General features: G+C 45.0%; 2 protein-coding genes across 3 annotated transcripts in view; one reads left to right on the top strand and one right to left on the bottom strand.

Moving 5' to 3' along the window:
* The window catches only part of LOC119188293 (dual oxidase maturation factor 1), a 239,536-nt gene that overhangs the window by 79,054 nt on the left and 134,146 nt on the right, over positions 1-26,336 (top strand). The window lies entirely within an intron of this gene.
* Positions 1-26,336, bottom strand: part of LOC119165472 (fibrillin-1-like) — a 137,096-nt gene that overhangs the window by 66,291 nt on the left and 44,469 nt on the right. For both annotated transcript variants that reach the window (XM_075896375.1, XM_075896381.1), the window contains 22 exons: positions 25,867-25,989; positions 24,556-24,678; positions 23,660-23,788; positions 23,076-23,198; positions 21,784-21,909; positions 20,731-20,946; positions 19,494-19,619; positions 19,106-19,231; positions 17,581-17,709; positions 16,544-16,690; positions 15,767-15,820; positions 15,208-15,336; positions 14,519-14,665; positions 13,092-13,157; positions 12,620-12,745; positions 11,404-11,529; positions 8,879-9,004; positions 7,450-7,575; positions 5,401-5,523; positions 3,948-4,073; positions 2,447-2,572; positions 1,449-1,571 (listed from right to left, as the gene is read on the bottom strand). In XM_075896375.1, the coding sequence (XP_075752490.1) occupies positions 1,449-1,571; positions 2,447-2,572; positions 3,948-4,073; positions 5,401-5,523; positions 7,450-7,575; positions 8,879-9,004; positions 11,404-11,529; positions 12,620-12,745; positions 13,092-13,157; positions 14,519-14,665; positions 15,208-15,336; positions 15,767-15,820; positions 16,544-16,690; positions 17,581-17,709; positions 19,106-19,231; positions 19,494-19,619; positions 20,731-20,946; positions 21,784-21,909; positions 23,076-23,198; positions 23,660-23,788; positions 24,556-24,678; positions 25,867-25,989 (2,766 nt within the window). The remainder of the gene's footprint in view (positions 1-1,448; positions 1,572-2,446; positions 2,573-3,947; positions 4,074-5,400; positions 5,524-7,449; positions 7,576-8,878; positions 9,005-11,403; positions 11,530-12,619; positions 12,746-13,091; positions 13,158-14,518; positions 14,666-15,207; positions 15,337-15,766; positions 15,821-16,543; positions 16,691-17,580; positions 17,710-19,105; positions 19,232-19,493; positions 19,620-20,730; positions 20,947-21,783; positions 21,910-23,075; positions 23,199-23,659; positions 23,789-24,555; positions 24,679-25,866; positions 25,990-26,336) is intronic.

Here is a 26,336-nt window from a genome sequence, read left to right on the forward strand (position 1 = left end):
TTGCCTAACACTCTTCCCCTGGCTTCTTCCCTCTACTGGTAACTATATCGTTAACGCTAAGTGCGACGCGCAAGTAGTAAATCCTGTGACATTATCAGGTAATACATTTCTCTTGTGCGCTTGTAATTTGTATTAGTAACCAGTTACTCAAGAACGATCGAAGTTCGATTGCGTCGGACGACCACACAACTGTCATAGCGAAGCCATACAAATAATTCGATTTCTATTTCACCTTGCCACAACACTACTGTGAGGCATTTCACTCGATTGAGGTACGCCTGCATTTTGTGCCCTTAAACTCTTAATGACGTAAAAGCTTGAAAGTACGTGTCAGACTCAAACAGACCCAAGTGCGATCTCGACACAATTGTCTTCCTTTTGCTAGCTCTTTACACATGTATAAAGGCTTATAATGTTGCGGTAATGTTTGTATAGTAGTTACACAGAAAATATAACTTGTTCTTGCGTACGACATATCCGCGTAGTGTGAAACGAAGAGAATGAAAGGTTGTCTTCTCCTCACAAGGCCTCTTGTTGCGGAGAAGACTTTTTTATAGGCGCATTCAGTATATGTTTCTCTCTCTCTCTCCTTCTCTATGAGCTATCGCACTAAATGTAACACAGTAGTGCACGACTGACTTAACTATAGTAATGCAACGTTGCGAGAGAGTTAGGCGTGTGCACAGTGAACATTACCCAGAAGAAGGCATCTCAGCTACAATATTATTGTGCGTGACAGTAACGCGACGTACAGGGATAATTAACACTTCCCGGCCGGCAGCTAAACAGCAACTACAGCGGCTTTCGCCTGTTGAGGAAAAAAAAACGAAAATGTGGGTGGGGAGTGAAGACAGCTAATATTTGAAGCTACTTAAAGGGAAGCTGAAGGGATTTTAAATCTAATCAAAGTTCGTGTTTAGGAAGGACCGACATTATTGTTGACAATGTCATAATTGTTTTCGTGGGTGTAGCAGCAGGAGCTTTGGAACCGGCGAAATAAAAGCTTGTCTTGCCCCACCCCCGTGAGCGCGCTGAAAGTGAGGGCGTGGAAACATACGTCATCTTCGTTCCCTCTGGCCTGGAGCAAGTGTTCTTTCTCATCTTCAACCACGGCCTCCGTGACTAACCCATGACGTGCCGTTGCCGGAACTAATCGAAGAGGCCAGACTTCAGCAGCGCTGCTGTTGCAGGTGACGCGGTATGCCGAGAATGACGTCACCGTGTTCGCTCGGCGTCTCAAGAAGCCCGGAGGCCACAGCCACTGTTTCTTCACCAAAAAGTGCTATTGGCGTTCACTTTTGAGAAATCTCACATAGCTTTTTTTTTACTTCAGCAAAGATCCAACTGTCCTTACACGCTCTTAAGTCATTTTTATAGAAAGATGCTTCAGCTTCCCTTTAAGTGGGCGAAGTCGGTTGAAAACGGTATTACTGCAGTGCATGCGTCACCTGTGCACGTGATGCCGTCTCCTTGGAAACCGTCGCGGCAGGCGCACTGGAACGAGCCGTCCGTGTTGACGCACTCGGCGAATTCACTGCAGTCATTCTCGCCATTGGTGCACTCGTTGTCGTCTAGAAGGAGAGACAAAAATCAATGACTCCTTCAGTTTGGCGTCCTTTAAACATGATTTGATTACGAAGCTAGTCGAAATGAGAAATCCCCGATTGATTTCGCCAACTTGGTGTTCTTTAATGTTTCACAAAAGTGCAAGGGTGTTCTTTGCACTTCTCCCATCGGAATGCGGTCGCCATGGATGGGAATCGAACCCGCGCCCTGGAGCTTAGCAGTGCGACACGTTAACTATTGACCATCCACAACTGCAAGATGAATACAGTGAAATAATATAATGCTGCGTGCATGTGTGGAAATGTTAATGACGTCACATGTTCGGTTGGAATCGTAACGTTATTAAGTAACGAGCCTTCAACAAAATTATCGTGTACACTTCAGGAGATGTGTACACGTGTGTGTAAATGATCTCTGTTGTTCTGCTCTTCCGACTAGTTACAGCCAAAAAGAATGCAGCTTACATTGAGCTTTGGATGAGCAAAGCTCCACTCAGCCGTCAACTCGCACAAGTACCTTCGTGGTTGATTAAATTATTTTGCACTTGAACGCAATGACCGACTCCTCTTTAACGATATATTTGATTGCTCCGTAATTATCGGGGGGGGGGGGAGTCAGTAACAACATACTACAACCTTAACCTTCTTACGACGAAGTGCACGACGCTTTGAAAAATATTATTGTGAAATCTCACGCTTTCGTCAACAGTCAATCACAATCCGCTTCTGAAGGGGTATTAACCATATACTATGAAAATACACTATGCATTGCCATGCCATTGTTCTCTCGGTTATCGAGACAACCGCCCCCTTCAGTTGTTGCTGCGTATTTACAACGGCGATCTCAGCTCCGTAGTAAGAGTGTGGGTAGTCAGACTTACCGGTGCAGTGGTTGTGGCCTTCCTTGACCGAGTATCCCGGCTGGCAGCGGCAGATATACGATCCGAGCGTGTTCTCACACCTGCCGTACTGGCAGAGGTTTCGGTTTCTCTCGCATTCGTCGTAATCTTCACGAAATGAAAATACAAAGAAGACGCTGCGTCACCCATGCCAAACTCGTTTTCGCGTTAACGTGACTACGTCAGAGCGCCGTCTCAGATACGCATTGCGGATGAGTAGTGCCTGATTTCCCAGTCGCACCTGACTAAAACCGAAAGCTTCGGTAGCGAGCGTAGGCGAACAGTTCTAGAGTCATCGGATGTTTCGCGCATCGCTTGCTACGTTAGTTAACTAACAACGCATTTTCGTTAACCATATCGGTTGATTGAACAGTACGAGCATCTTTCATTGCCGTTTCTTTTTTTTTCACTCAAACGATTGACTTAACACACATGGGTGTGGTACACAAGCTGAGCTTATGCGCACGCCTTCAGTATTATCACAGCCTCCACCGTTTGCTCAAATATCTACTTTAAGGAGTTATCCCAAATATTGTTATTTTTTATACCGTCGCAGCCAATGATTGATGTAACGAATCGCACCGTTCGTACGAGTAGTTACAGTTATGCATGGCTCCAATCTCCGTTTCTTGAAAATTTTGCAAAAAAAAAACGCCAGGCCTGTGCGGTAAGTGCAGGACTGTCACAGCGAAAGCTAGAAAAGCGGCCTTTCAGAGCTTTTTCAAAACACTTATTGGGTAACTACTGCAAGCACACTTGCTTGATACCCCCTACTACGGCATTAATAATAAACTTTTGGGTAGTAGGTCGGCATTCGCTATGCTACTTTTTGTCATTATTCTGAGAAGCGTGGTATCCGCTAAACACTTGCAAGGAATTTTGTGCCGATTGTCCACGCAGTGGCTGACAACGATGAGGAATTATGGCTGAAGTGGGTATGCGCCACAGTTAATAGGGGAACAAGGACAAGCTTTTGTGATGGTTTGGATCATTGGGCAGCCCACTCGTTTACGCTATTCGCATTGTGCGATGGCTGGTTGTTCTTTCGCTGTTGTAAAACGCTTTGTAAGTCGTATTAACGAGATTGCTTTCCCGACATCAAGCCTGTCTAAGGCGAGTTTGACAACAAATCACAAGCACCGGTGTAACTCAGTGGCAGAATATTGGGCTGGCACCCAGCGGGCCCGGGTTCAAGCCCCACTGTGTCATTGGTGCAAGGTTTTTTTTTGTTGTTTTCGCGCGATGTGGTTACGGACGACGGCGGCGGCGGCGGACAACAACTGCGCGTGACCTGGAAAGTGATCTCATAACAGCTTTCGCTGTAAAAGCACGTAGCATTCTGGTACACCTATACTATCTCATTATTGCTCGAAAAGCTGTTATTGAGTGCTTACGCGAATGCGACCCCTGAATATAACCGCATGATGCTCTCATTCGCCGTGAATAGCGTGTGCGTGTGCCCGGAGTGCCCATGCAGTCTCACCTACGCATCCCTTGCCGTCGGGTGCTGGGAGAAGTCCGTCGGTGCAGGTGCACGTGTACCCGCCTTGGGTGTTGCGACACTTGCCACCGCTGCACGTGTCCAGGCCGCGCGCACACTCGTCCACGTCTGCAGCAATGGAGAGAAACGTAATTCATTATAAGGTATACTACAGTGAGTGACCAGGCGTCATACTTCACGATCCTTGATTGATTGATTGATTGATTGATATGTGGGGTTCAACGTCCCAAAACCACCATTTGATTATGAGAGACGCCGTAGTGGAGGGCTCCGGAAATTTCGACCACCTGGGGTTCTTTAACGTGCACCCAAGTCTGAGCACACGGGCCTACAACATTTCCGCCTCCATCGGAAATGCAGCCGCCGCAGCCGGGATTCGAACCCGCAACCTGCGGGTCAGCAGCCGAGTATCTTAGCCACTAGACCACCGCGGCGGGACCTTCACGATCCTTACTCTTAAAAGCACTGTAATAATAATAATAATAATAATAATAATAATAATAATAATAATAATAATAATAATAATAATATAATAATAATATACTGAGTCTTAATGGGGAAAAATGGAAACATACATCAATCAGTTTTCACAAACAATTGTAAAAATGAGGTCTGTACAGTAGCATCAGTAAACACATCATTAGCGAAAATAAACAGCCAATGAAAGAAGTTTGCTGTATGTGAGAGTTTTTGTGAATAGGACTTTAGGCGCCAAATTGCCATATCTTCCGCTTCGTATTTTTTTTCCTAAATATATTCCGACGAACGGGCTCTTCAACGCTGTAGCGTTCAAAAATATATATTTTGTCGTCTTACCAATTTCCCTTGGCAGCCAGAAATTTTTTTTATGGGGGGGGGGGTGCCTACTTCATTTCAGAGGAAGCAATTAACTTCCTCGGAATGGTGGTTTTTCGCTCTGTATGCCTCGGTGAAAAACATTTTGGGAAGCGGGAGGGGGGGGGGGGCACAGGCCCGGTGTGCCACCCCCGACTACGTCACTGGCGCATCGACACGGACCTGAATAAAAGTTTATTATACCATGCCAAATACAGCTTTGCATTGTCCAGGGGTGTAACTAGAATTTTTTTTTGTTAGGGAGGGGGTCAATCATACTTTATGTTCACGTGCGTATTTGCATGTGTGCGTGTACATATACGTGAATAAAATTTAAAATTTTCGGTGGGGGCTCAATTCTCACGATCTCCCCACCCCCTCTTGGCTACGTCCTTGGTATTCTCTATTTTCAACACCACAATGAAAAGGCAAATACAAAGGGGTAGCAAAATGAGCATATACGTAAATAAAATTGAAAATTTTCGGTTGGGGGCTCAATTCCCACGATCTTTCCCCCTCTTGGCTTTGTCCTTGGTATTGTCGACACCACAATGAAAAGGCAAATACAAAGGGGTAGCAAAATGAGCAGTGGCATACTTACCGACACAGCTGACGCCATCTGGCGACAGTTCGTATCCTGGATGGCAGGAGCAGAAGTAGCTGCCCGGGGTGTTGGTGCACTGAGAGTTGCAGTTGCCCCTGTTTATTTCGCACTCGTCAATATCTGCGAGAATAGTGGCGAAACGATTAGAAAGATCTAGACAATGTAATGTACGTTTGCAATATGTGAATGACACTTCACGCTGTTATTTAGTCTCCTTGATTTTTAAGGCTAATGACTTAAATGTACCCTTAACACATTTGTGTCACCATAATATTGTATCACACGCATCAACTCATTTCTCATAATGGAGGTAGGTGCCTATAAGATGAAGTCATCGGTAGAGTCTATGACTTCGATTTATCAAGTTGAAATGTGCAATGTCGCGTTAATGGTCTGACATGGAATTAGTTACTCTGATTTACTACCTCTTTAAGCAAGCAGCTTCATGTATTCAATGAAAATTAACCATCGTTCCTCAACGGCGCAATGTCAAGGACATCAGCTTGCTCCTTATGCGCTACAGGCACGCTGCCGAACGATAGAGCTGTCGAGACCTGCTGTAGTGTACGGCTAATAGTTTCCGAGACTGGGCAGTCTAAGTCATGGGACAGAGCCAGGAGTGTCTTGTGGTAACAATCTGTTCGCAATGTCGTGTTTCCGATCGGCCCACTTCGGCGGTACGTTCCACTGGAGAGACAGGTTTTCTCGAAGCAGAGTGCACACGATCCCTTATTATTTAAAGCAGCGCACAAGACAAGCTTCTTCTAACAAACTTGTCAGTTGCGACTAAGCGTTCGCAGCGCAACGTCTACTTCTTGTCATGTAGTTTGCGCTGCTTTAAATAATATGGAACCAAACTGTACTAACTAGCCCAGCTGTTGACCTTGCTACAAGATCCCCCCCCCTTTACCGTATATGCGTGAGTCCGTGTTTTCTAACTTTTTTTTCTTGTCATTTAGGTGGTGCCGTTCTCAAACTTTATGGCCTTGGGGAGCCCCAATTACTCTTCCATAGTGCCACGGAAACCCTAACTTTTTCTTTAGAATGAGGAGATCAATCATATTGCCACGGGGCCGTGACGAGGACGAAAAGAGCAGTCTGTATAGGTCCAAGATCAACCTGTTTATTAGGCCGAACTTGTGACCGGTAAACAGAGAGTCGGAAAACAGTGATACACACTGACACTGATAGCGGCAAACACAGCGTCGGCATTTATACATGTGCCGTCGAATATTCCAGCCTCATCACTGGTCGACACGCAAACTCTGGAATAGTCGCGAGTGTTCGTGCCTTACGCGCAATCTTAACAGAACTATATACAATAATCGCGAACCTTCTCGAACAATGAGGGGCAGTTTGCGCGGAGCATTCCTGGCGGGCTTTGTGGGCGAAATCCGCATGAAACACTAGTGAAGATAAGGAACGCGCGTGGCAATATGCGAAGGGGGTGGAGGGGGTGATAACAATATCTAAAGTGTTACGCCCAAAAACCACGATGTATGAGAGACTTCGTAGTGAAGTGCTCCGGAAGATTTGATAATCGGGTGTTTTTTCTAACGTGCACTAACAACACACAGTGCACGAGAAGGGTTGGGCGGGAGTGATGGCTTGGCTAAATACAAAATGCGATGCAAGTTTTTTTTTGTCTGAGTCAATAACTTGGCTGCTAATGGCGGTGAAATCCTCGCGGGTCGCAATCGTTCTGACCACTCGCGCAACTCTGAGATGACCTTCGCGAAACCCTCGGGTACTGGGGAACCTTGTTTGAGAACCCATGATTTAGAATATTCGTAGTTGACTCACAAGAAGCCACACCTTCGACACAGTCGGTAATTGCCGCTAGGAGAGAAATGCGATAAGCAACAGATAATATATAATAATTTCTCTACAGCAAGGAAATAACGAAATATATAATCGAATGTTGGCAATTATTGGATATGTTCGAATACGAGTCTGTAAAATGCAGTTCATGGCGCACCCACTCATTCAGTTGAACTTTTTTTTTTTACAGAACATAATAGTGTACTCGATGACGATGGAACTTACCCTCGCAGCTTGACTGTAGCGTGGTCTGCTTGTAGCCTTGGTTGCAGACGCACTGGTAGGCCCCCATCATGTTTTCGCAGACACCGTTCGAACAGATTCCGCTCGTCCGGCTACACTCGTCGATGTCTGGGTTCGTGCGGAGAGGCAGAAAGTATCGCTCGGGTGAAGTACACCCTTCGTTACGTAATCATTTATGATCACATGTTTGCCGAGAGCTCACGTTTTAGTTCGAAAACGACATCTCTAACCGAGAAAGAGGGATAAGCCGCTAAGACAGAACACGTATGGCCCAGGCCTCCATGCTCTTGTTTTAAGGGCTCTGTCGAGGCACTGGTAATCCATGCCAAGTTTTTATTTCACATACGTATCACTTTTAAACCATTTTATGTCTCCATAGCACACATCATTTGTCATTGTCATAATTTTACTATGTATATATTTTTACGCACCTACAGCGACTGTTTTTTAGGCCCATTTACAGCCACGTCACATCTGTTTTATCTACACTGCACATCGCACAGTTCATTATCATCGCCCTGGCGCCCTTTGGCCACATTTGACCCTTGCGCCAATAAACTCCACTAATCATCATCATCAGAACACGTATGCGGTCGTTAGCGAGGTACAGTTGGACATTGTCATAGCGAGGTGGCATCGAGACAGTTCGTTATGCCGGGTATTTGAAAGTAACAGTAACTATCGGCAACCCAGCTTGCGCAAAAGTCCTAAATACAAAAAATGCATTATTCTAGGCTTCAAGCACGCCATTAACGAGGTAATGATTACCCGACTCATCACGGTAGGGCGACTAGTCTTTTTTCGCCCCCGATTACCAAACAAAATTTTCACAAGACTTTCTCACCGAATTTTGATGGGCGAAGCTCTTAAAGCTCTCGTTTAAACGTCGAGGTTAAACGCCGAGTTTTCTCGCCGCGTGAACCGAGCGCGAAAAGCCCGCGCTTCTATCGAGGGAGTCACATACAGCTTTGCACGTTATGTCTGGAGCATAAGTTTGGGCATTCTTGTACGGCATGTGACAGGCTATGGTTCGACCCTTCTCTGTCTGTGCGAAGGAAAGACCTACCATCAACCAAGAAGGCCTCGTTAAGCTCCCAAGAACAACCAGCTTCGCTCCTTCTTAATTGCTAGTGTGAATTTCTCCTTTTTTATTTTACTTTCCTAGTTCTCATCTTAGCACGAACCAAATATTCCTTTGTGACGTTCGATATCACGGTGGCTGTTCTGTTTATGGTTTCTTCATAAGAAGTAATAGATGTAACTGAGTACTTTGTTTGCTATAACCGATAATTCGCTACATCAGTGTTTGTCGTTGAGAGGCTGAAGTGTACACGAAACGCACACACTCAACACCGATCGGCTTGTGTGCGGAAGTTGGCCATAGGCAGTTGTGCTCGACAGAGTGCCCTACCTTTGCACGCCTTCCCGTTGGGGGTGAGTTCGTGGCCGGGTGGGCACACGCAGTGGAAGGAGCCCGGCGTGTTGACGCACGTACCACCCCGGCACAGACCTCTGTTCTGCGCGCACTCGTCCACATCTGTAAATTAGAAAGACAAGAAGTCGCAGTTTCACTGCAAGGGAAAAAGACCGAATAAGATTGCGACAAATTTTAATATTTATTTATTCATACTGCAGACTACAAAGCGTGGTCCAAGCAGGACGGGCAATCAGGAATCACAAAAACAGAGGACTAAGATTGATCACGAACGTAATAAATAATTTAACAAAGTGAGTAAGATGAGGAAATATATACAGTGCTACATCAACAAATATACACTATGAGACAAACATACATACTATGCAGGGCGGTCACACTCAGACAAGGTGTTCCACTCAGACACTGTTCGCGGAAAAAAGGAAAATTTATATGTATCTGTTCTAGCAAAATATGGTGTAAAAGAGTTTGGTTGGTGATGTCGTGTATATCTGGTTGACAAAGGGGTTAAATACAATGAAGGGTCAATCGCAACTCTATGGTTAAGCAAGGAACTCAGGAAGTCTAAGCGCAGTTGCCTTCTTCTAGACTGAAGTAGTGGAATGTTGTTAGCTGACATTAGTTCAGATGGAGAATCCGTGTGACGAAATTTAGAATATATAAAGCGAACTGCTTTTCTCTGAATTCTTTCCAATTTGTCTATGTTACATTTGGTGTAGGAATCCCACACTACGCATGCGTACTCCGATGTAGATCCGATGTAGGGCTGGCAGCTAACTCGCTTGGGATGTGATCTCGTGTAGCTCTACAAAACGCTTGTGTGAGAGAATGCGACATTTTCCCGGAGAAAGACACTTCTCGCACAGTGCCTTCGCGTTGAGAGCACCGCACGTACAAGGGTACACCAGTCGTCTGCTGATGCCGGCGCGTGCGGCAACGTTCACGACCGCTACCTTGTAATCAAAGTTAGCAGTCACTGCTCGTTTGACGTAGGAAAGAAACACGGCCATATTTGATAATTTACTTTTTTACCCAGCGATAAGATCACTAGGATTGCACAAAGCGTAGAATTTCCTTTGTAATCAAAGTTAACAGTCACTGCTCGTTTGACGTAGGAAAGAAACATGGCCATATTTGATAATTTACTTTTTTACCCAGCGATAAGATCACTAGGATTGCACAAAGCGTAGAATTTCCTTTAGTGTGACATGCCAAAATTATTATAAGTAACACTTTCGTGACGCCGGAAAAATCGGTTATATTGGGGTAGTCCTCAAAATATTTTTTCCTGAAGTTGATTGATGCCAAAGGTTTAAAATGACAGAACAATAGTTGGTCTTTGTTACAATTTTAGTTTTAAACAACACATTCATTTCGAATATTACCAAGAAAAACTTGCAAGGATAATTGCAACGAAAATATTCATAAGCACATAAATGCTCCTCTGCACAGGGTAATGCTCCCGCCAAATACTCCCCCCCGAACTAAGGTGACACCTTGCAGTTAAGAGCTGTGACCTCTAGTACACACCGGATTTGTTTATATCAACGCACGCCAACAATAAGATGGCCCAAGGAGAGAGTAAAACTAACTGGCGAATACCTGCTTATGTTTCGGGACGGTTCGCGCCCTATCACCGTCTGTACTGAAGTATGACGAATCAAAGTCCTCTTTAATATCTGTGCTGCTAACTTCACACAAAAATTGGCGTTCAGGTTGATCGAGAACCGCCAAACTTTGCCGTTTTCCTGGAAAATCTGCGAGAGACGCGTCGATGTAACCACCGAAACCACGAGCGCTCACTTCCGCGACTGTGAAGGAGCAGTAAATGCACCCCCCCCCCCTCTTATCGACGGGAGAAAGAAAGGCAAAAGCAAAACTGATAAAGCACTGCCTCTTTTACCAGTTGAATGACGTTAGCTGCCCAGAAGTGCTCAAAGAGCGTCAAAATTTGAGCTTGAAGTCATCGATAACATACTATCGATAGAAATATGCGTGGTAACGTAAGTGTTTCAAGCCAGTTCCAAGCCTGTGCAATATAAGTAAACAGCGGATCTGGCAAGAAACCGCCACCGCCAGCCGAACGCGCAGGTTGAGTCGTTTTATCACCGTATTATTTCTATATTGCCTTCTCCCCCCCCCCCCCCAACGCATAAATCACTCCTCACCTTCGTTTCTCTTTACCCTCGCTTACTACGCTATGCGACGCATAGTTATGCAATGATATACCTTCTCATTCTCTTCTTTTTCGCCCCTCTATTTCTCTTCCTCATCCGAACGCCAGTCCCCCTCCTCCTCTCTCTCCCCTTTCCCACCTCATTGCTTCAGTATTCCGCTCCTCCTTTTTTTTCGACTCACCCTCACTTCCACTGCCCGGCTCCTTGCTATACTATAAAATGCAGGTTATGCTATTCTAACAGCTGCTTAGCACATACCTGTCTTCTGTGGTGCATACCAGTCGAAGTTTCCTCCCCGTTTAGATTATGGATGCATGTACTCACCGCGGCAGTCCTGCATGTTCATGAACGCCTCGAAGCCATCGTCGCATTCGCAGAGAAACGAACCGGGCGTGTTCTTGCACCTGCCGTTGGGGCATATTCCGTGGGTAATGCTGCACTCGTCGATGTCTGCGCCACAGGTTAAATAAAAAAAAAAGGAACCTCGATGTCAGAACTCAACTTGAATGGCAAAAAAAGCAGCTGCCGTGGCTTTGATCGTTTCAGTTACATATAAAAAAGCGCAATCGCGGAGTATTGGTAAAACCAGGAGATTTACTGCAACTACATTAGCGGCGAAATCCATAGCTATTTGCTTCTCTGCCGAGCCTAGATGACTGCTAAACCCTTGATACTGCCAGCAGTAGTTGACGATTGTCTGCACACCTTAATTGTAAAAGCAATGGTATCATAAGCTCGGAAATGTCGTCTGTTAGACCGACCCCAAGCCAATGAGTAGGAAGTCAGCACTTGTATGTGTTGCGTTCGTCCGTTGTTTATGTGCTCTAAGAAACTTAGAGAGAGAGAAAGTATGTGTTAACCTTTGCGGTTAATTCCTGACTTGCCATGTAAATGACCCTCTTCAAAGAGGCATGCTAACTCTCTTTTGGGTGGCACAAGAGAATAATAATATCCAGAACAGGTTGACGTGACTCTTCGAAAAGAGTCATACGTGGCAAGTCAGGGTTAAAAAATAAATAAACAAAGGACTCTTTTTTTTCGTCTCATAGGGTGTGATAATTTAGATTACAATGGGGTTGGAAAAGGTTGCGAAATGGTGTAAGAGCAGTGGCGCTGAATCACACCTTTTAAGAAGTAAAACAAATAAACAAATATAAACACAATTGTTCTGGCGAGTGGATTTGAACTGTAAGTTTATAGTGCTGAAGTCCAGTGTCCTCCTCCACACCGTAGGATGCTTACGTCATAATGGTTGGGGCGTCGGGTGAAATAGAACGCCTTCGGTATTCTCACGTGGGCGAATCGGCGTACTGACGATCTGACCACGTTTTCTCAACGCCGACGGTTTGCTCTTGGTCTCGTTTTGCGAACGCATTATCAAGATGGGATACCTGCATCACCACTGGGTCTGCTTTCAGAACGCTCATATATAGTCTATAGCGTTGCTCGACACCGCATTTTCCCCATACCCCTACGTAACGCCGACGCATAGCTCGCACTACCGTTTATTCAATGACCATGTCGGCGAACATCCACGTACCCGTGCAGTTGATGCCGTCCTGGTCGATGGCAAAGCCTTTGCCGCAGTCGCATTGGAAGCCACCGATGGTATTCTGGCAGCGGCCATTCTGGCACAGTCCGGGAAACAGGAGGCATTCGTTTGCTTCTGCAACAGCAAAGCCGTGATGTTGACTTCCAGCTTCTTTACCACTAATATGATTTTATTTTAGACACTCCGTTATGCAGCATGCAAATTTAGATTTTACGTTCGTTGTACCAGAATTCAATGCTAACGTTTGTAAAAATCATATACAATTTATGGTAGCCGCTTCGGAACTTCAGTTCTGGAGCAAGCAAGACTAGTCCTGCAACGTTTCTACTTCCACTTTCACGTCGTATTGGTGTGGACGCGGGACACAGTGCGAGCTGGAACTGTGTACACTGTCTCCCGGCTCTTGAAGAAGTAACCACATCTAAAAATATGACATGAGAATATGACCAAGTAATCTTACCTGTGTATGAGCCTATTGTCGTTACGGTATAACCAGGTCCCTTGGGACACAGCTCGCGATGGGCCTCTGGAGAATAAAAGGAACAGACACAAACGAGCGGTGGTCAGTGGATGATGAACGGTAGTCGGCGGTTGCTGCCTTGAAGAAACGACGAAGCTAACTTCGGTGGGTAACCTACATCGCGTATATTTAGCCATTCTACGCGACTCTCTCTTCCTTTATCCACACTCGAATGCAAAATCTAGTTTTATATTCATTCCTTTAATTGATAGATGTTTCGTTATGTCCATCAAAAACAACTAACAATTATTCACTTTCTTGAGAGACGCCGCCTGGCGACAGCTGCTAAACAGATTTGAGAGCGTAGCTTTACAGTGAACCAATGTGTAATGAAAGGCAGTAATTAAAGCTAAATATCATGTTGACGACAGCGCTTTCGGTATTATGAACTTTGCGCGATGGCAGCGCATATGTTCTATTCGCAAGCACTTACAAAAACAGGTCCTGTATACATAAAAATGTCTTGAAGGGCTCCTGACAGCAAAACCTAAACCTCAAGATGTGTGTGACGTTTGGTTGTTTGGTATACGAGGTACTTTTGGCTAATTGATAATTAGTATAGGCTCTAAGCTATGTTAATCTGGTTTTAAAGTACACGTGGGTGCGCATATGAGTTGACAGCATCTCGTGGCGATGACATTAGTATATGACGTAAATGAGAGCCATGTGTGGCTTTGGATGAGATAAGCGAGAACTGGCGACGTCGTAGAATATTCCGCCACTGGCACCCGACGAAGGTGATTGTTCTTCGCTCCGCTCGCTTGGTTGTCGAGCTGCTGTCAAGGTAGGTTCGGCTGCTTACGCACGCAAACATTTTAAATAAATCATTGCATGCTTGAAATAAAATTCGCTTTTAAAATGAAATTGCGTTCAACTAAGTAACATTGCGTTTTTAAGTAAATCATTGCGTTTTTAAAATATTCAGTATTAAACGTAGCATTTTTAAAATAAAATCATTGCGTGCTTACGCACGTAATGATGTTATTTTACGTCGACGTTTGGAGAGTACGCAAAAATTTGCCACAAATAATCACGCTAATTTTAATATTAAAACATTCCACAACATTTACTATTCAATTTTGGCTTTACCAGACACAAGGCCACAGATTCCAGTACAAAAGTGACAAAAAATATCGCTCTCGAGTGTCATTGAAGCTAGAATTCTTCGTAAGAAGAAATTTCAGCCAATCATTATGCTGGGCGTATCAATATGAGCTTCAGCCGACCAATCAGAAAGAAGGCTTGTGAATCAAAACCTCCGGGAATTCGGACTCACGTGCTGAGATCTTTTCTAACAAAAGCCTTGCCGACTTTCGAGGTCATGGTGGTACAGGCTATTGACGTTTTTATGGCGCATAGGAGCTTACCAGTTCCGGGCCGCGGACATGGCTCGCATGCGTGCCCCCATGCTTTGCCCAGCGTACAGCAGCAAAAAGCCCTGGAGAAGAGTCCGTACATGCCAGCAGAGCAGCGACCATCCTTGAACGACGCGTAGCAGACCTCTTCTCGTAAGTCTGGGCAAGGAAACAAAAGGCAAACGCTTGTTCAGTCGGAGACATTTGAATCCTGCAAAAAGCAGGAATATTGCGAGCAGTATGTGGAACAGAAAAGGGGAAAGGTTTTTCTTCGTAGTCAGATTGCGCTCTAACGTCTATTGCATTAGGTAGAGAACGAAATGAAGAAGACGTTGCTGTCTGGCCTAAGTTTGGTAGAAAGGGCTACAAAAAAGTTTTCCATAGTCACATACTAATTCTTGGTAACTTTCGTAGACCCAGCAAGTTTTGCCGTTGCGGAGATTCAAAGCTGAATTGTGAGTGCAATGGCGCGTAATTGGAAGATTGAAAAAGTAATTCGTTATCATAGTAGTTCGTATCACAGTGACAACGTGACCAAGAGATCTAGGAGCAATCGCAATTTGAGCGTTCTTCGACAAGAAGATGTAGTTACAGAGTATACGTATGTTCATAAGCCTTCAAAAATGAACGGAAAGCGGATGTTACCAGACCAGCGAAGCTAAAGGGAGTACTAAATGAAATCTCAGTAGTGGTAGACCTACCGACGCATCGCGTTCCTGCTGAGTCAAGTGTCAGGCCCGGTGGGCAGTTACACTGATACGATCCAGGAGTGTTGACGCAGAGGCCGCCTCCTTGGCAGATCCCCGGATACAGTTCGCACTCATTGATATCTGCAATCGTAAATTTAAGAAAACAAAAAACTGAATGATGAATTGAAAAAGAACACGTGAAGATGTATGACGAAGTATCACTGAGAGCAAAAAAAAAAAAACGCAGCGTATTTACGGAGTGAATGATGATGAGTAGGGCGAAGCAGTTAAAATTCAGTTAAAATGATGTCTTGCAGGTAAATTGCAGTTAAAAATGATGTCTACAACCCTTTTAAGATGCCTGTCTTCACAGAAAAATCAACTGCGAAGACTGCGAGCAAATAACGCATTTTCGTGATTTCTTAGAAATGTGGGACACAATTTTTGAAACACCCTGTATATGCATGAGCACTCGCCGCATAGCGTGAGCAGCATTTACATTCTTTAATACTGCGGTAAGGAGTTGATACCTGACGTGCGAGTGAAACATTCAAATGGCACCGTCACTGACCTGTGCACGTGATTCCATCGACGGATGCTTGGCCTCGAGGACACTTGTGTGGATCTGAAAATTTTCGTATCGTTTGTTTTCCTGTTCTGATAATCGTGTGAGATACTAGACATATTAGACAACGCTGAGGTTTCATTAACTGAAGATCTACGTGTATTCATTCACGATACGACCACACAGTGAATGCCGGAAGACGACACTATCTCCGCTCATCAAGCAACTTCCTGTGACTTCACTAGGGCTGAAAGTGACTGGCTCATTACTATTGCTTATCGAAAAATTGAGCCCGTCAGAAATCAAGTACAATAGCATCCTTGAACAACGGTTTCCTTGCACAGAAGATACCTCAATTCGTAAATAAAAAAAGAACGCCAGGTATAACGTCGTGCCGCACAATAATCTACAAACACGAAAAGCAATAGGAGAACATAAGTTATATTAAGAATAACATGCAATTGCTCTTTTTGTACGAAAATTTCATGCTTTGTTTCAATACAAGCACACTCATTAAAAAGTGTCCCAGCTTAAATGTGCTTCTTAAACTTGGTTGTCGTAATGGCTTCGATTATCGAAGTGGAAGTGCTTTCATGTCAATAGCATCAGTTCTAGCGGGGAAAACAGTTTTCTATTCCTTAACCTGTTGATCGAATAGATATATCCTCCTCCGCCTTTTTCAAGTTCGCAATTTTAAAGCAATTTCAAGTACACGTTCACCGTAGCAATTTGATCGAGGGGTGCGCGTCAGTACGGGATTGAGCTGACTCCAAATGTTCTCACCCGTTTCTGTCGTACAAAGTTGGCAGGGGCTCCCCCAAGCTTGGCCAATCGAGTTGCAGCATTCGGAGCGCAGCATGATCTTCCTCTTGACGTCATTCTCGCACTGATCATTCCTGACCTCGAGCCAGCACTGGCCTCGCCGGTTGTCTGACACAAAAATGAAGGAAACGAGGTGTGAACCAGACCTTTTTACTAGATCCGAGGAACTCGTAATAGGAAGATGCATGAAAACATCTTACATTCAAAAAGAGAGCTTTCGGGGCTGAACAGTCGGAAATCTCTCAGAAAGTCTTCGCGCCAGTAATGAAAATAGTATTGATAGTGACACTCAAAGAAAAAAATGAGTATTTGGGGAGTATTTAGGCTATACAAATATAATTTTGTATTTGCTCGCATTTTTCCCCTAGAGACCCAGCTTTTGTCACCATTCTTCCAAGAAAGGTATGTTATGCTGATAACGTACCTGCCGACCGGGGAATGGCGGGATCACACCGTGGTGACAAGGAAATTACGCGAGGTAGATGACGAATATATTTGTGTGGCAGAAATACTATAAAAATACTTGCCGTTCTCCTGTAATGTAAGAATGAATAGGCGTGTCCTTACGTGAGTATCCTTTTCTAAGGACGTAAGGTCAGGCAACTAAATCGTTTGTCTGAGCTTGAAGTTAGACAATATTGCTGTCCTCAGTGTTGTTGTTAAGCCTTATTACGCAAATAATACCAGATTTTATCAGCCAACACTATCAGATTTGAGGTGATATTATCTATTATTTAAAAAAAACATTAGCCAACCTTAGCCAGTGTCAGCTTTTGCTACTAGTAGCCAAGTAAATACGGTAGTCGAACACTTTAGTTGTGTTTAGAAGTTGCTATTGATAATCACACTCTCGTAGTCGGGATAAATGCGGAAAAACATTGGCGTATCGGTTTCGCTGACTCATCAGCGTGGAACACTGAGGAAAGAGGGAGGACATTGAGGCCAGACTAACAGGCTGAAGCGCTTGTTGAGGCTAGAATGTCAGTGGCCGTCCTTACCTATGCACACGTGTCGAGATGCGTCCAGCGTCGTGCCCGGTGGACACTCGCAGCGGTAACTTCCCGGCGTGTTGACACATGTGCCGCGCACGCAGACGTCCTTGCCGGAGCTGAGGCATTCGTCCACATCTGCAAATCCCGTGGTTGAAATGTATGCGTCCCCCACTAAGCAATGCTAAACACTAATCTCGCTGGTCGACGTGCTAAAAAGACTGATACGAACTTGCACTGCTCGAGAAAGGTGAGCAGTCTCTATGAAACCAGGCAACAATTATTATAACTGACGTATAGCTATTTGAGCAAATATTAAGAAAAAAAACTTGTGTATATGCTGAATGAACGTAACTCGTGTTTTTAACCGAACCAATGCCCCAACGAAAAGTAGCAGCGTAAATATGTGTTATCATCTCAGTAATATTGACCTATAGATAATCTTGATCGTAAAAGAAGACACGATGAAAGGTTGCTTTTAAGGACGAAGTGTCATTTTGCGCGCTTTCTTTGTAGATATATTCGATATTGTATCATCAATTTTCATCTTCTTGCTCAAGTCGCTCCGCCGCACAAAAACATACTTTGCAGCGAAGCAATCTTTTTGTTCAAGTTGCTTCGCCGCATAAAGACATACTTTGCAGCGAAGCAAGCTTTGGTTTTTCTTGCATCTGGGTTGCGGCCCGGGCATGTATCTCGCGTTGCACAATGCAGTGCTGCCGGGGCCAGACGTATGGCGAGCACCTTTGCACCTTCAGATGTTCGTCACTACGTGGCACATGTGTGCCTCAGACAACGTTAGCCTCAACAGCGACGTTAAAGTAGCCTGTTGCGAAGCTACCATTGTCCGTACGTTCGAATGAAGGAACAGCATGGACACGTAAAAGTGGAGCAAAACGTAACATATACGTAGCGTTCTTTCTAAAGCAGACCTGCATCTAAGCTGGGGAGAACCGTCGAGCTATTTCGACACGTCTTGGGAAATGGACTCGCACGAAGGGACGAAGTTGAAAGTATACCGAGCAAAGCGCTTTTGCCGTGCCGAGTGGTATACCTAGACATGCGTAAGGAGGCACTGATTGATTGATTGATTGATTGATTGATTGATTGATTGATTGATATGTTGCGTTTAGCGTCCCAAAACTACTATATGATTATGAGAGACGGCGTAACGGAGGGCTCCGGAAATTTCGACCACCTGGGTTTTTTTAACGCGCACCCAAATCTGAGCACACCGGCATACAACATTTGCGCCTCCATCGGAAAAGCAGCCGCCGCAGCCGGGATTCGATCCCGCGACCTGCGGGCCACCACCCGAGTACCTTAACCGCTAGACCACCGCGAGGGAGCAAGGAGGCATTGAACATAAGAATGATCGCGTCTTGTTATTGTTTGAAATTGAACGTTATTATTTCTAAAGAGTATTTAAATGCTGCGAAAAACAAGATTCAAAAGCTGTCAAGCCGAACATATGTGATTATCGTCAACATTATATTACCAGACGGTTGAGCGCGCGCGAGAAACAAGTGCTCACCTTCGCACACGCTGGTGTGCGTGTTGTGCCTGTACCCCGTCGGGCACGTACACTGGTGGCTGCCCGGAGTATTTCGGCACAGGCCGTTCTCGCACAGCATCAAGTTCACCTTGCACTCGTTGATGTCTGCGAAAGTCACCAATAAATGAAACGGCACAAAAGCAATCAGTTTTCCTTAACTTATCGGCTCCCACAGGACAACCTTGTTCACAAACGTGTCCTTACATTGAAGCGTTTTTTCGCGTGATAGTCTCTATTTCATCAAGCTACTAAACTCACGTGGTGCAAACATAATTGATTTCTACGGTTTTCAGTGCAGAAGCTGTTTGTGGTAGATGTGCTTAGAAGCAGTAATAGAATGGAAAGGTAAATTGCGACACGCACTTACCTTCGCAGATCTTGCCTGTGCTGTCGACTTGATACCCTGGGTTGCATATACAACGGTAGCTTCCTATGAGGTTCTCGCACGCCCCATTGGGGCAGATGTCCGGATACACCCGGCACTCATTAATATCTGCAGAGTCAACCACATCAATATATGTATTTGACGGCTGTATTGCGTAACGAGATAAATTTATTTATTTATTTATTTATTTACAGATACTGCTGTCTCGATACACGAGACATAGCAGGAGTGGGTACATTAGGAAAAGGAACGAACATACTTTAAGCAATACCAAAGAAACATACAAAGCATTTAAAACATATTACAAAATATGGTTAGGCAGTTCTTTCGAAAACAGTTCAATTGGGTTTTCGCGTAGGGAACCATCTAGGTTGTTCCAAATCTCAACAACGGCTGGAAAAAAGGAATGCTTAAAGCAATTTAAAATGGCTGGAAGGGAACAATGTTGAGTGGGTGAGATCGGCGCGTGGTTCGTCGTGCTGAATCACAAAAAGTAATCGGTGCTTCAATGCAACTGCGGCTGCGTACAATCTTAAGTAGCAGAGTGATACGGTCAAGTATGCGTCGGAAAGCAAGGGGTTCTAACGACAATAAGCATGCGTGAGATGAGGGAGAAAAATTGCGGTCATACCGGCCAAATATAAATCGTATTGCTTTTTTCTGTATGCCCTCGAGCATGTTTATGTCAAGTGCAGTGTAGGGTGACCATACCGCTGAGGCGTACTCTAGCAATGGTCGGACCAAGTCGTCGTTGTCTCTAATTCCTCGTTCTTACACTGAGTTCTGGTCATAAAGGCCTCAGAGGGAGAGGGGGGGAAGAAAGGGGAAAGCACTGTGGTAAAACTTCACCCACTTCACTCTCACTGATTAAAACAGGGCGCAGGCCTCTGATTTGTGTCGTGTGCGCGACTCATTGTTCTATTGTCATTCATGTTATGACGTTTCATGACCTCAACACGTAACCTTTCCCTGACAGAAAGGTGGCTTCGTCGTACATTATCGGATTGCAATACGTTAGACCTTTGCACAGCTCTGGCTCCCCCTTTGGAAGATATGTGCATTTCCTGTAAGCTGGAGGTAACCGGACGTAAGACACCAAAAACCTTGAGTGTAGACCCGAACGCATAGTTATAGTGACCGTCGGCTGTGTGGTACGTGTGATTGCGCCTCGATGTTGCGCAGCACAGCCGCAAACGACGCGACCATTGGCATGGTATACCTTCACCGTTGATTCCGGATCCAGTTCCGTTGGGGCAAAGACGCGAGTATTCGGGCGTGCCGGGCAGCGGGCAGGGCGTGCACTGGCCACCCCAGGCAGACGGACTTTGCTGGGGATGGGCGCCGCAGCAGCAGGCCGACTTCCTCACTTGCATCGCAGAAGGCCGACCACATTCGCCATTCCTGTACCACGAGTAGCAGTAGTCGCGCCGGGAATCTGTGTGCGGGTCAAGGGTTACCGTAATGAACACTTCGGCTGAACATACAGTCAAGGGTTACCGTAATGAACACTTCGGCTGAACAACCCAAGAGTTCCATAATGTTCCACACAGAAGAAGACGATATATGCGCGTGAGTGTAGTGTCTATAACCTTCCAGCAGAAGTTGATGTAACAGCATGAAGAGCAGCGTCAATAAGCAGAGCATCCTTGCTTAAACCAGTGAAAAAGAGACACGCCCAGGTAAAACGTTTATGCAGACTCACGCATTGTATAGTTTGGTTCCCTCGTTTATTTATTCTGTCAGGGGCATTCTTTCAGTCTTGCCTTCCTGATTGTTTCTGCAGTCGCGTTCAGTTTTAGCTGAATATGGGTGCCATTCGTCCGAAAATAGCCCCTATCTTATACTTGACGACACCGGTAATTGTTAAACTGATTTACAACATACTGGTTATTGGGCTGGTGATTAGTTTACCAGTGTTCAAGTCGGCGACACTTGGGCCACTGCCACCGTGTTGCAGCTCATTGATTGATGTGTGGGGTTTAACGTCCCAAAACCACCATACGGTTATGAAAGGCGCCGTAGTAAAGGGCTCCGGAAATTTCGACCACCTGGGGTTCTTTAACGTGCACCCAAATCTGAGCAACACGGGCCTACAACAAATGGGCCTTCATCGGAAATGCAGCCGCCGCAAGCGGGATTCAATCCCGCGACCTGTGGGTCAGCAAGGAGACCGTACCATGGCATCATGAGGTTGAATAACAGCTGCAGAGCCATCGTTGCCTCTCATTGTTGATGCCATGTGCACAAAGAATGAACATACGCAGACACTTACCGACGCAGGATCTGCCACCCGGTCCCAGGCTGTAGCCGCTGTCGCAGATGCATCGGAAGCTGCCCACCGTGTTCTCGCACCGTCCATTTCCGCACGCGTAGTCCAGCTCTCGACACTCGTCGATGTCTGGCGCATGCGCACACGAAGAGAAGGCGAAATCGACAACCTAGCGTTTTGATATAAGAGTCTCTCGGAAAGAAAGCTTCTCAGTTGCCTAAAACTTTGTTCTGGTCCGGGTATCGAACCCCGGACCAACGCCTTTCCGGGTGATCGCTCTACCAAGTGAGCTAACCAGGAACTTTATCGAATGACAGTGTAAGGGCGAATTCATCGACAACTCGCAGCATGTGAGCACGCATTGTTGCAAAAAAAGTTGAGTGGAATCCCGAGAGATTTAAGAGAAGAAAACCGACATCCAGCGTTCGTAGTACGAAGCCACGAGGTAATCCATACGCACTTCTTTGTAGGAATTTCTTTGTGGAAATCCATGCCACACTTTCCTGGCAGCACTTCATTGGCTACTTGCGCGGTTGGCGATACATGCAACAGAACGATGCTGTTGTGAGCTGAGTTGTCCGAAAATCCACCAGGTAGAGGAAGAGCGGTAACAAGGAAAAATGGAATCTGCTTAAATGACCATTCGCACTTCTGGAAGATGGGCTTCGCAGCCGAAAATAATGTTTGTGCTGTTGAGCTTGGTCAGTCTAGCTGCTGCTCAAAAAAAGTGCTGTTTTAGGTTATTAGGCAAATACCAAAATTTTTATGAACTGTGCAACAAAACAAAAAAAACGTGTATTTTGGAGCTATTTCGGCTTACAGTGACAAAAAAAAAGCCCAATATTTTTTAGCATCGATATGTTGAATGAAATGTCGTTATCGTTGTCCTGTGCTTCTTCTCATGCGCTTGACCATCTTCATTATACTTTTCAACTTCTATATCTTCTCTTGTTCTCACAGCGCTGAGCAGTCAGCCTGACGCTCATGCTAATTATAGTCTTTATCTCTTTCCTAAACTGCAAAGTTTGGTTTCACATTAACCCTAGAACTTTACCCAGAATATCTCGCCGTATGTTATGCGCTCGTCATATATGGGCGAACGCAATAATATTTCATGTAGTGTTAACCTTAAATGTCCACTGTTTAATGTCAGGTCATTGATAGGTAAAATTGAATCTGAGCCTGTAGTACCGAAGACAATGCAACAGCTTGGAATTCCTCCCTTCATTTTATACGTACAAAATTGTGTTTTCAACGCTGGGTCACTTTTGCATGATCGTTGTGCCTATACTCACCGATGCAGTGATGTTGGTCGAAGGACTCCTTAAAACCCGCGTTGCAACTGCACTTGACCCCTCCTGGTATGTTCACGCATATGCCGTTCCGACACATGTCAGTTTTCTCGCACTCGTTGATGTCTGAATTTAACAGAAAAAGAAATAGGACTTCTGCTTGTGATGCAATAGATGAAGGCATATTCAGTACTCAATATACACACGCACATAGAGAGTATTTGAGAATGTGCTACTGATCCACAGGGATCGTTGAAGGGACTGTGTTTCAGTATCTCCTGCTTCAGCCAGCGCAAATGCTGACAAAACTAAGTGCCTGTGAATTCTGTATAATTACGATGAAGAAAAAAAAACGTCCTTGATATCTTATGCGCTGCCTTGTAAAGTAAATGCCATCATTTTCATTTTATTTCTTAATATACGTTCTTTGTGTCTAATATTTTGTACGTGAACATCTGTCGTAGAGATACTGTACAGTGAAGCTGCATGCCGCACCATAGCGAGTTGTGTTATTTTTGAGGAATATAAGATGTTGCAGAACTGGTCAGCCAACTAATACGCCAAAGAAGACTTGGTCAAGTGCTCACCTACACAGAATTGCCCATCCTGCGACCAAACGTAGCCGTTGCTGCAAGTGCAGCGGTAGCTTCCAGGTGTGTTCTCGCATACGCCACCTCGGAGGCAGATCTGGCTGTTCTCGGCACATTCGTTGACGTCTGCGCAAAGGGTGAACACCGGTGAATTCAGATACAGCGGATGGTGAAAACTGACACCGTTGTTCCTTCTGGGCCGCGTTTGTGGTTTGATGTGCATAATGCCGAAATATATGCTTCTGTTATTGTATGGCATGCGTGATCTCGTTCTTCTTTCTTATTGCATCCACTCCCTCTGTCACTCGCTCACTCACTCACTCACTCACTCAAAATGAGAATAGCTACATTAAGCCATTCGTCATAGTCAGAATGAGCGCTTAGTGGGTTGGTAGACAAATGAGCCCAATTATCAACAACACTGATCAATTATTAAACACATTAGACGGCTTTAGAGACACTTTAGAGTGCACTAGAAGCATATTGTCATGTCACACATTTATGATGGTTGGAGTGTACTAGAAGCATATTGCCATGTCACACATTTCTGATTGTTCAAGTGTACTAGAAGCGTATCGCCATGTCACACATTTCTGATTGTTCGAGTGTACTAGAAGCATATTGCCATGTCACACATTTTTGATTGTTCGAGTGTACTGGAAGCGTATCGCCATGTCACACATTTCTGATTGTTCGAGTGTACTAGAAGCATATTGCCATGTTACACATTTTTGATTAGTCGAGTGTACTAGAAGCATATTGCCGTCACACATTTCTTATTGTTTTGGGGAGACAGAGCAAGGCTTTTGCACCTCGTGGCCACGTCTTTCAAGGTTTCGTACCAGGAAGTCCTGTGCGAAATCTTATCGCTGAATGCGACGCCGCTCACTCACCGATGCAGGCGTGACCACTTGGCGATAGTGTAAATCCGGGGTTGCACACGCACTTGTACGACCCCGCCATGTTGACGCATTGTCCGTTTCCGCACATGCCACTCTCTTTGCACTCGTCACGATCTGCAAGACAATGTTCAGTGCTTTTCGTCGCGTCATCGAGAAATTTCTCTGCTTGGATTTGCGCGACGACCTTTATTACTTTAACCGTGACGTGAAGCACGCTTAAATATGTCACTTTCTTGTGCCGCATACTTGCAGCCTTCTCTTTTAAATTATTTTTAGCAGTATAATCCTCCTAGAAGCGCGTTATTCGGGACATTGTACCAGCCGTCTCTCCGGAAATGAATAATAGTTGTTGTAGCTTTACGTCACAAAACCATCATATTCATGATTAGGGACGCCATAATATAGGCGTCTCAAATTTTTAACGATCCAGGGTTCTTTAACGTGCACCTATATCCAAGTACACGGGCCTCAATACTTCTCCTCCGTCGAAATGCGGCCGCTACAACCGGTATTCGAATGCACGACCTTAGGGTGAGCAGTCTAGTGCTATAACTATACCAGACCACCATGGCGGCAGCGACACTAGAAAAGAAAGGGGAGAAATGCTTGCACCCTCAAGGGCTGATATTCTGATGCGTCGAACCCACATGTTTTTTTTTTTGTTATCTTACGTTTATACTATAACACGTCAGGTCAACAGCACTTACACTTAAGGGTATACGGTGCCTCGTTATTCAAACAATGCATTTTTCGCATGCGGCTTGAACATACTAGCACCGCGTTTTCATAACTTATTATTCATTTCGTTTCATTCATGTTATTTCCACCAAAACAGATATGATGGCGGAAAATGGGGGGACGGCAAAAGAGCTGCGGTTATTGCAGCTTGACTAAGCACCGTCCACCCTACGTCAGCAATGACAGGGTAAAAACAAAATACAAGAATAAAATAAAAAACAAATAAAGTAAAGCTAGTATTAATACAAGCAAAAGGCCAAGTAAATGACTGGCCAAGGTATACAAACAAAAAGCAATATTTCATAAATACATGAGCACAATAATTCAGAGTGTGTATCATCGCTTTTGTGCGTAAGAAAGGTACACAATGAGGTTACACAAAACAAATAAAAAATATAGGTACACAAAAAATGATGCCGAGCAACACAGAGTGACCTATGCAAACAATGCTCATGTGGCTAAGCCTTTGGGTGCCGTAATAGGGGCGAGACAACAGAATTTTCCACATGGGTTTATATCGATGGAAGTAAACGATTAGGCATATTGCAGAGCGTGTCCTCTCACCACTGCATTGCTTGCCATCTGGCGTGGTGTCGAACCCACGCGGGCACAAGCAGCGGAAGCCGCCCTCTGTGTTGATGCAGCTTCCCAGGGAGCAGTAGTTGTAGTCCTTGCATTCGTCGATGTCTGCGGTAAAAGAGAAGGCTTTCGTTATACGTTCCTGCTATTGCAACCAGAAACGTGGATGCTACAGAAATTATTTCGACTTGTTAAGCACGAACAGCTTTCAATACTCCGAGGTGGGCGATCCGAACGACACTCAAGAGCATTGGAAGGTGGAGGCTTGTGATGTTGTGACATTCTTGAACGGAGTGTGTCGCTGGAAAGAACGAGAGGATTTGTCTTTATCAGAGTCGCGAATCAGGCTCTTAGCAGCGTTTCTATTCACGCATTGCTCATTATCCCTGAACAAAAGGGGGGAAGAGCAAGAGGAAATACAATGACGGGATCCAATCAGGTCTAGAAAGAGTAAG

The sequence above is a fragment of the Rhipicephalus microplus genome, chromosome 1 (assembly GCF_043290135.1).
Source record: "Rhipicephalus microplus isolate Deutch F79 chromosome 1, USDA_Rmic, whole genome shotgun sequence".
NCBI classification, from domain to species: Eukaryota; Metazoa; Arthropoda; class Arachnida; order Ixodida; family Ixodidae; genus Rhipicephalus; species Rhipicephalus microplus.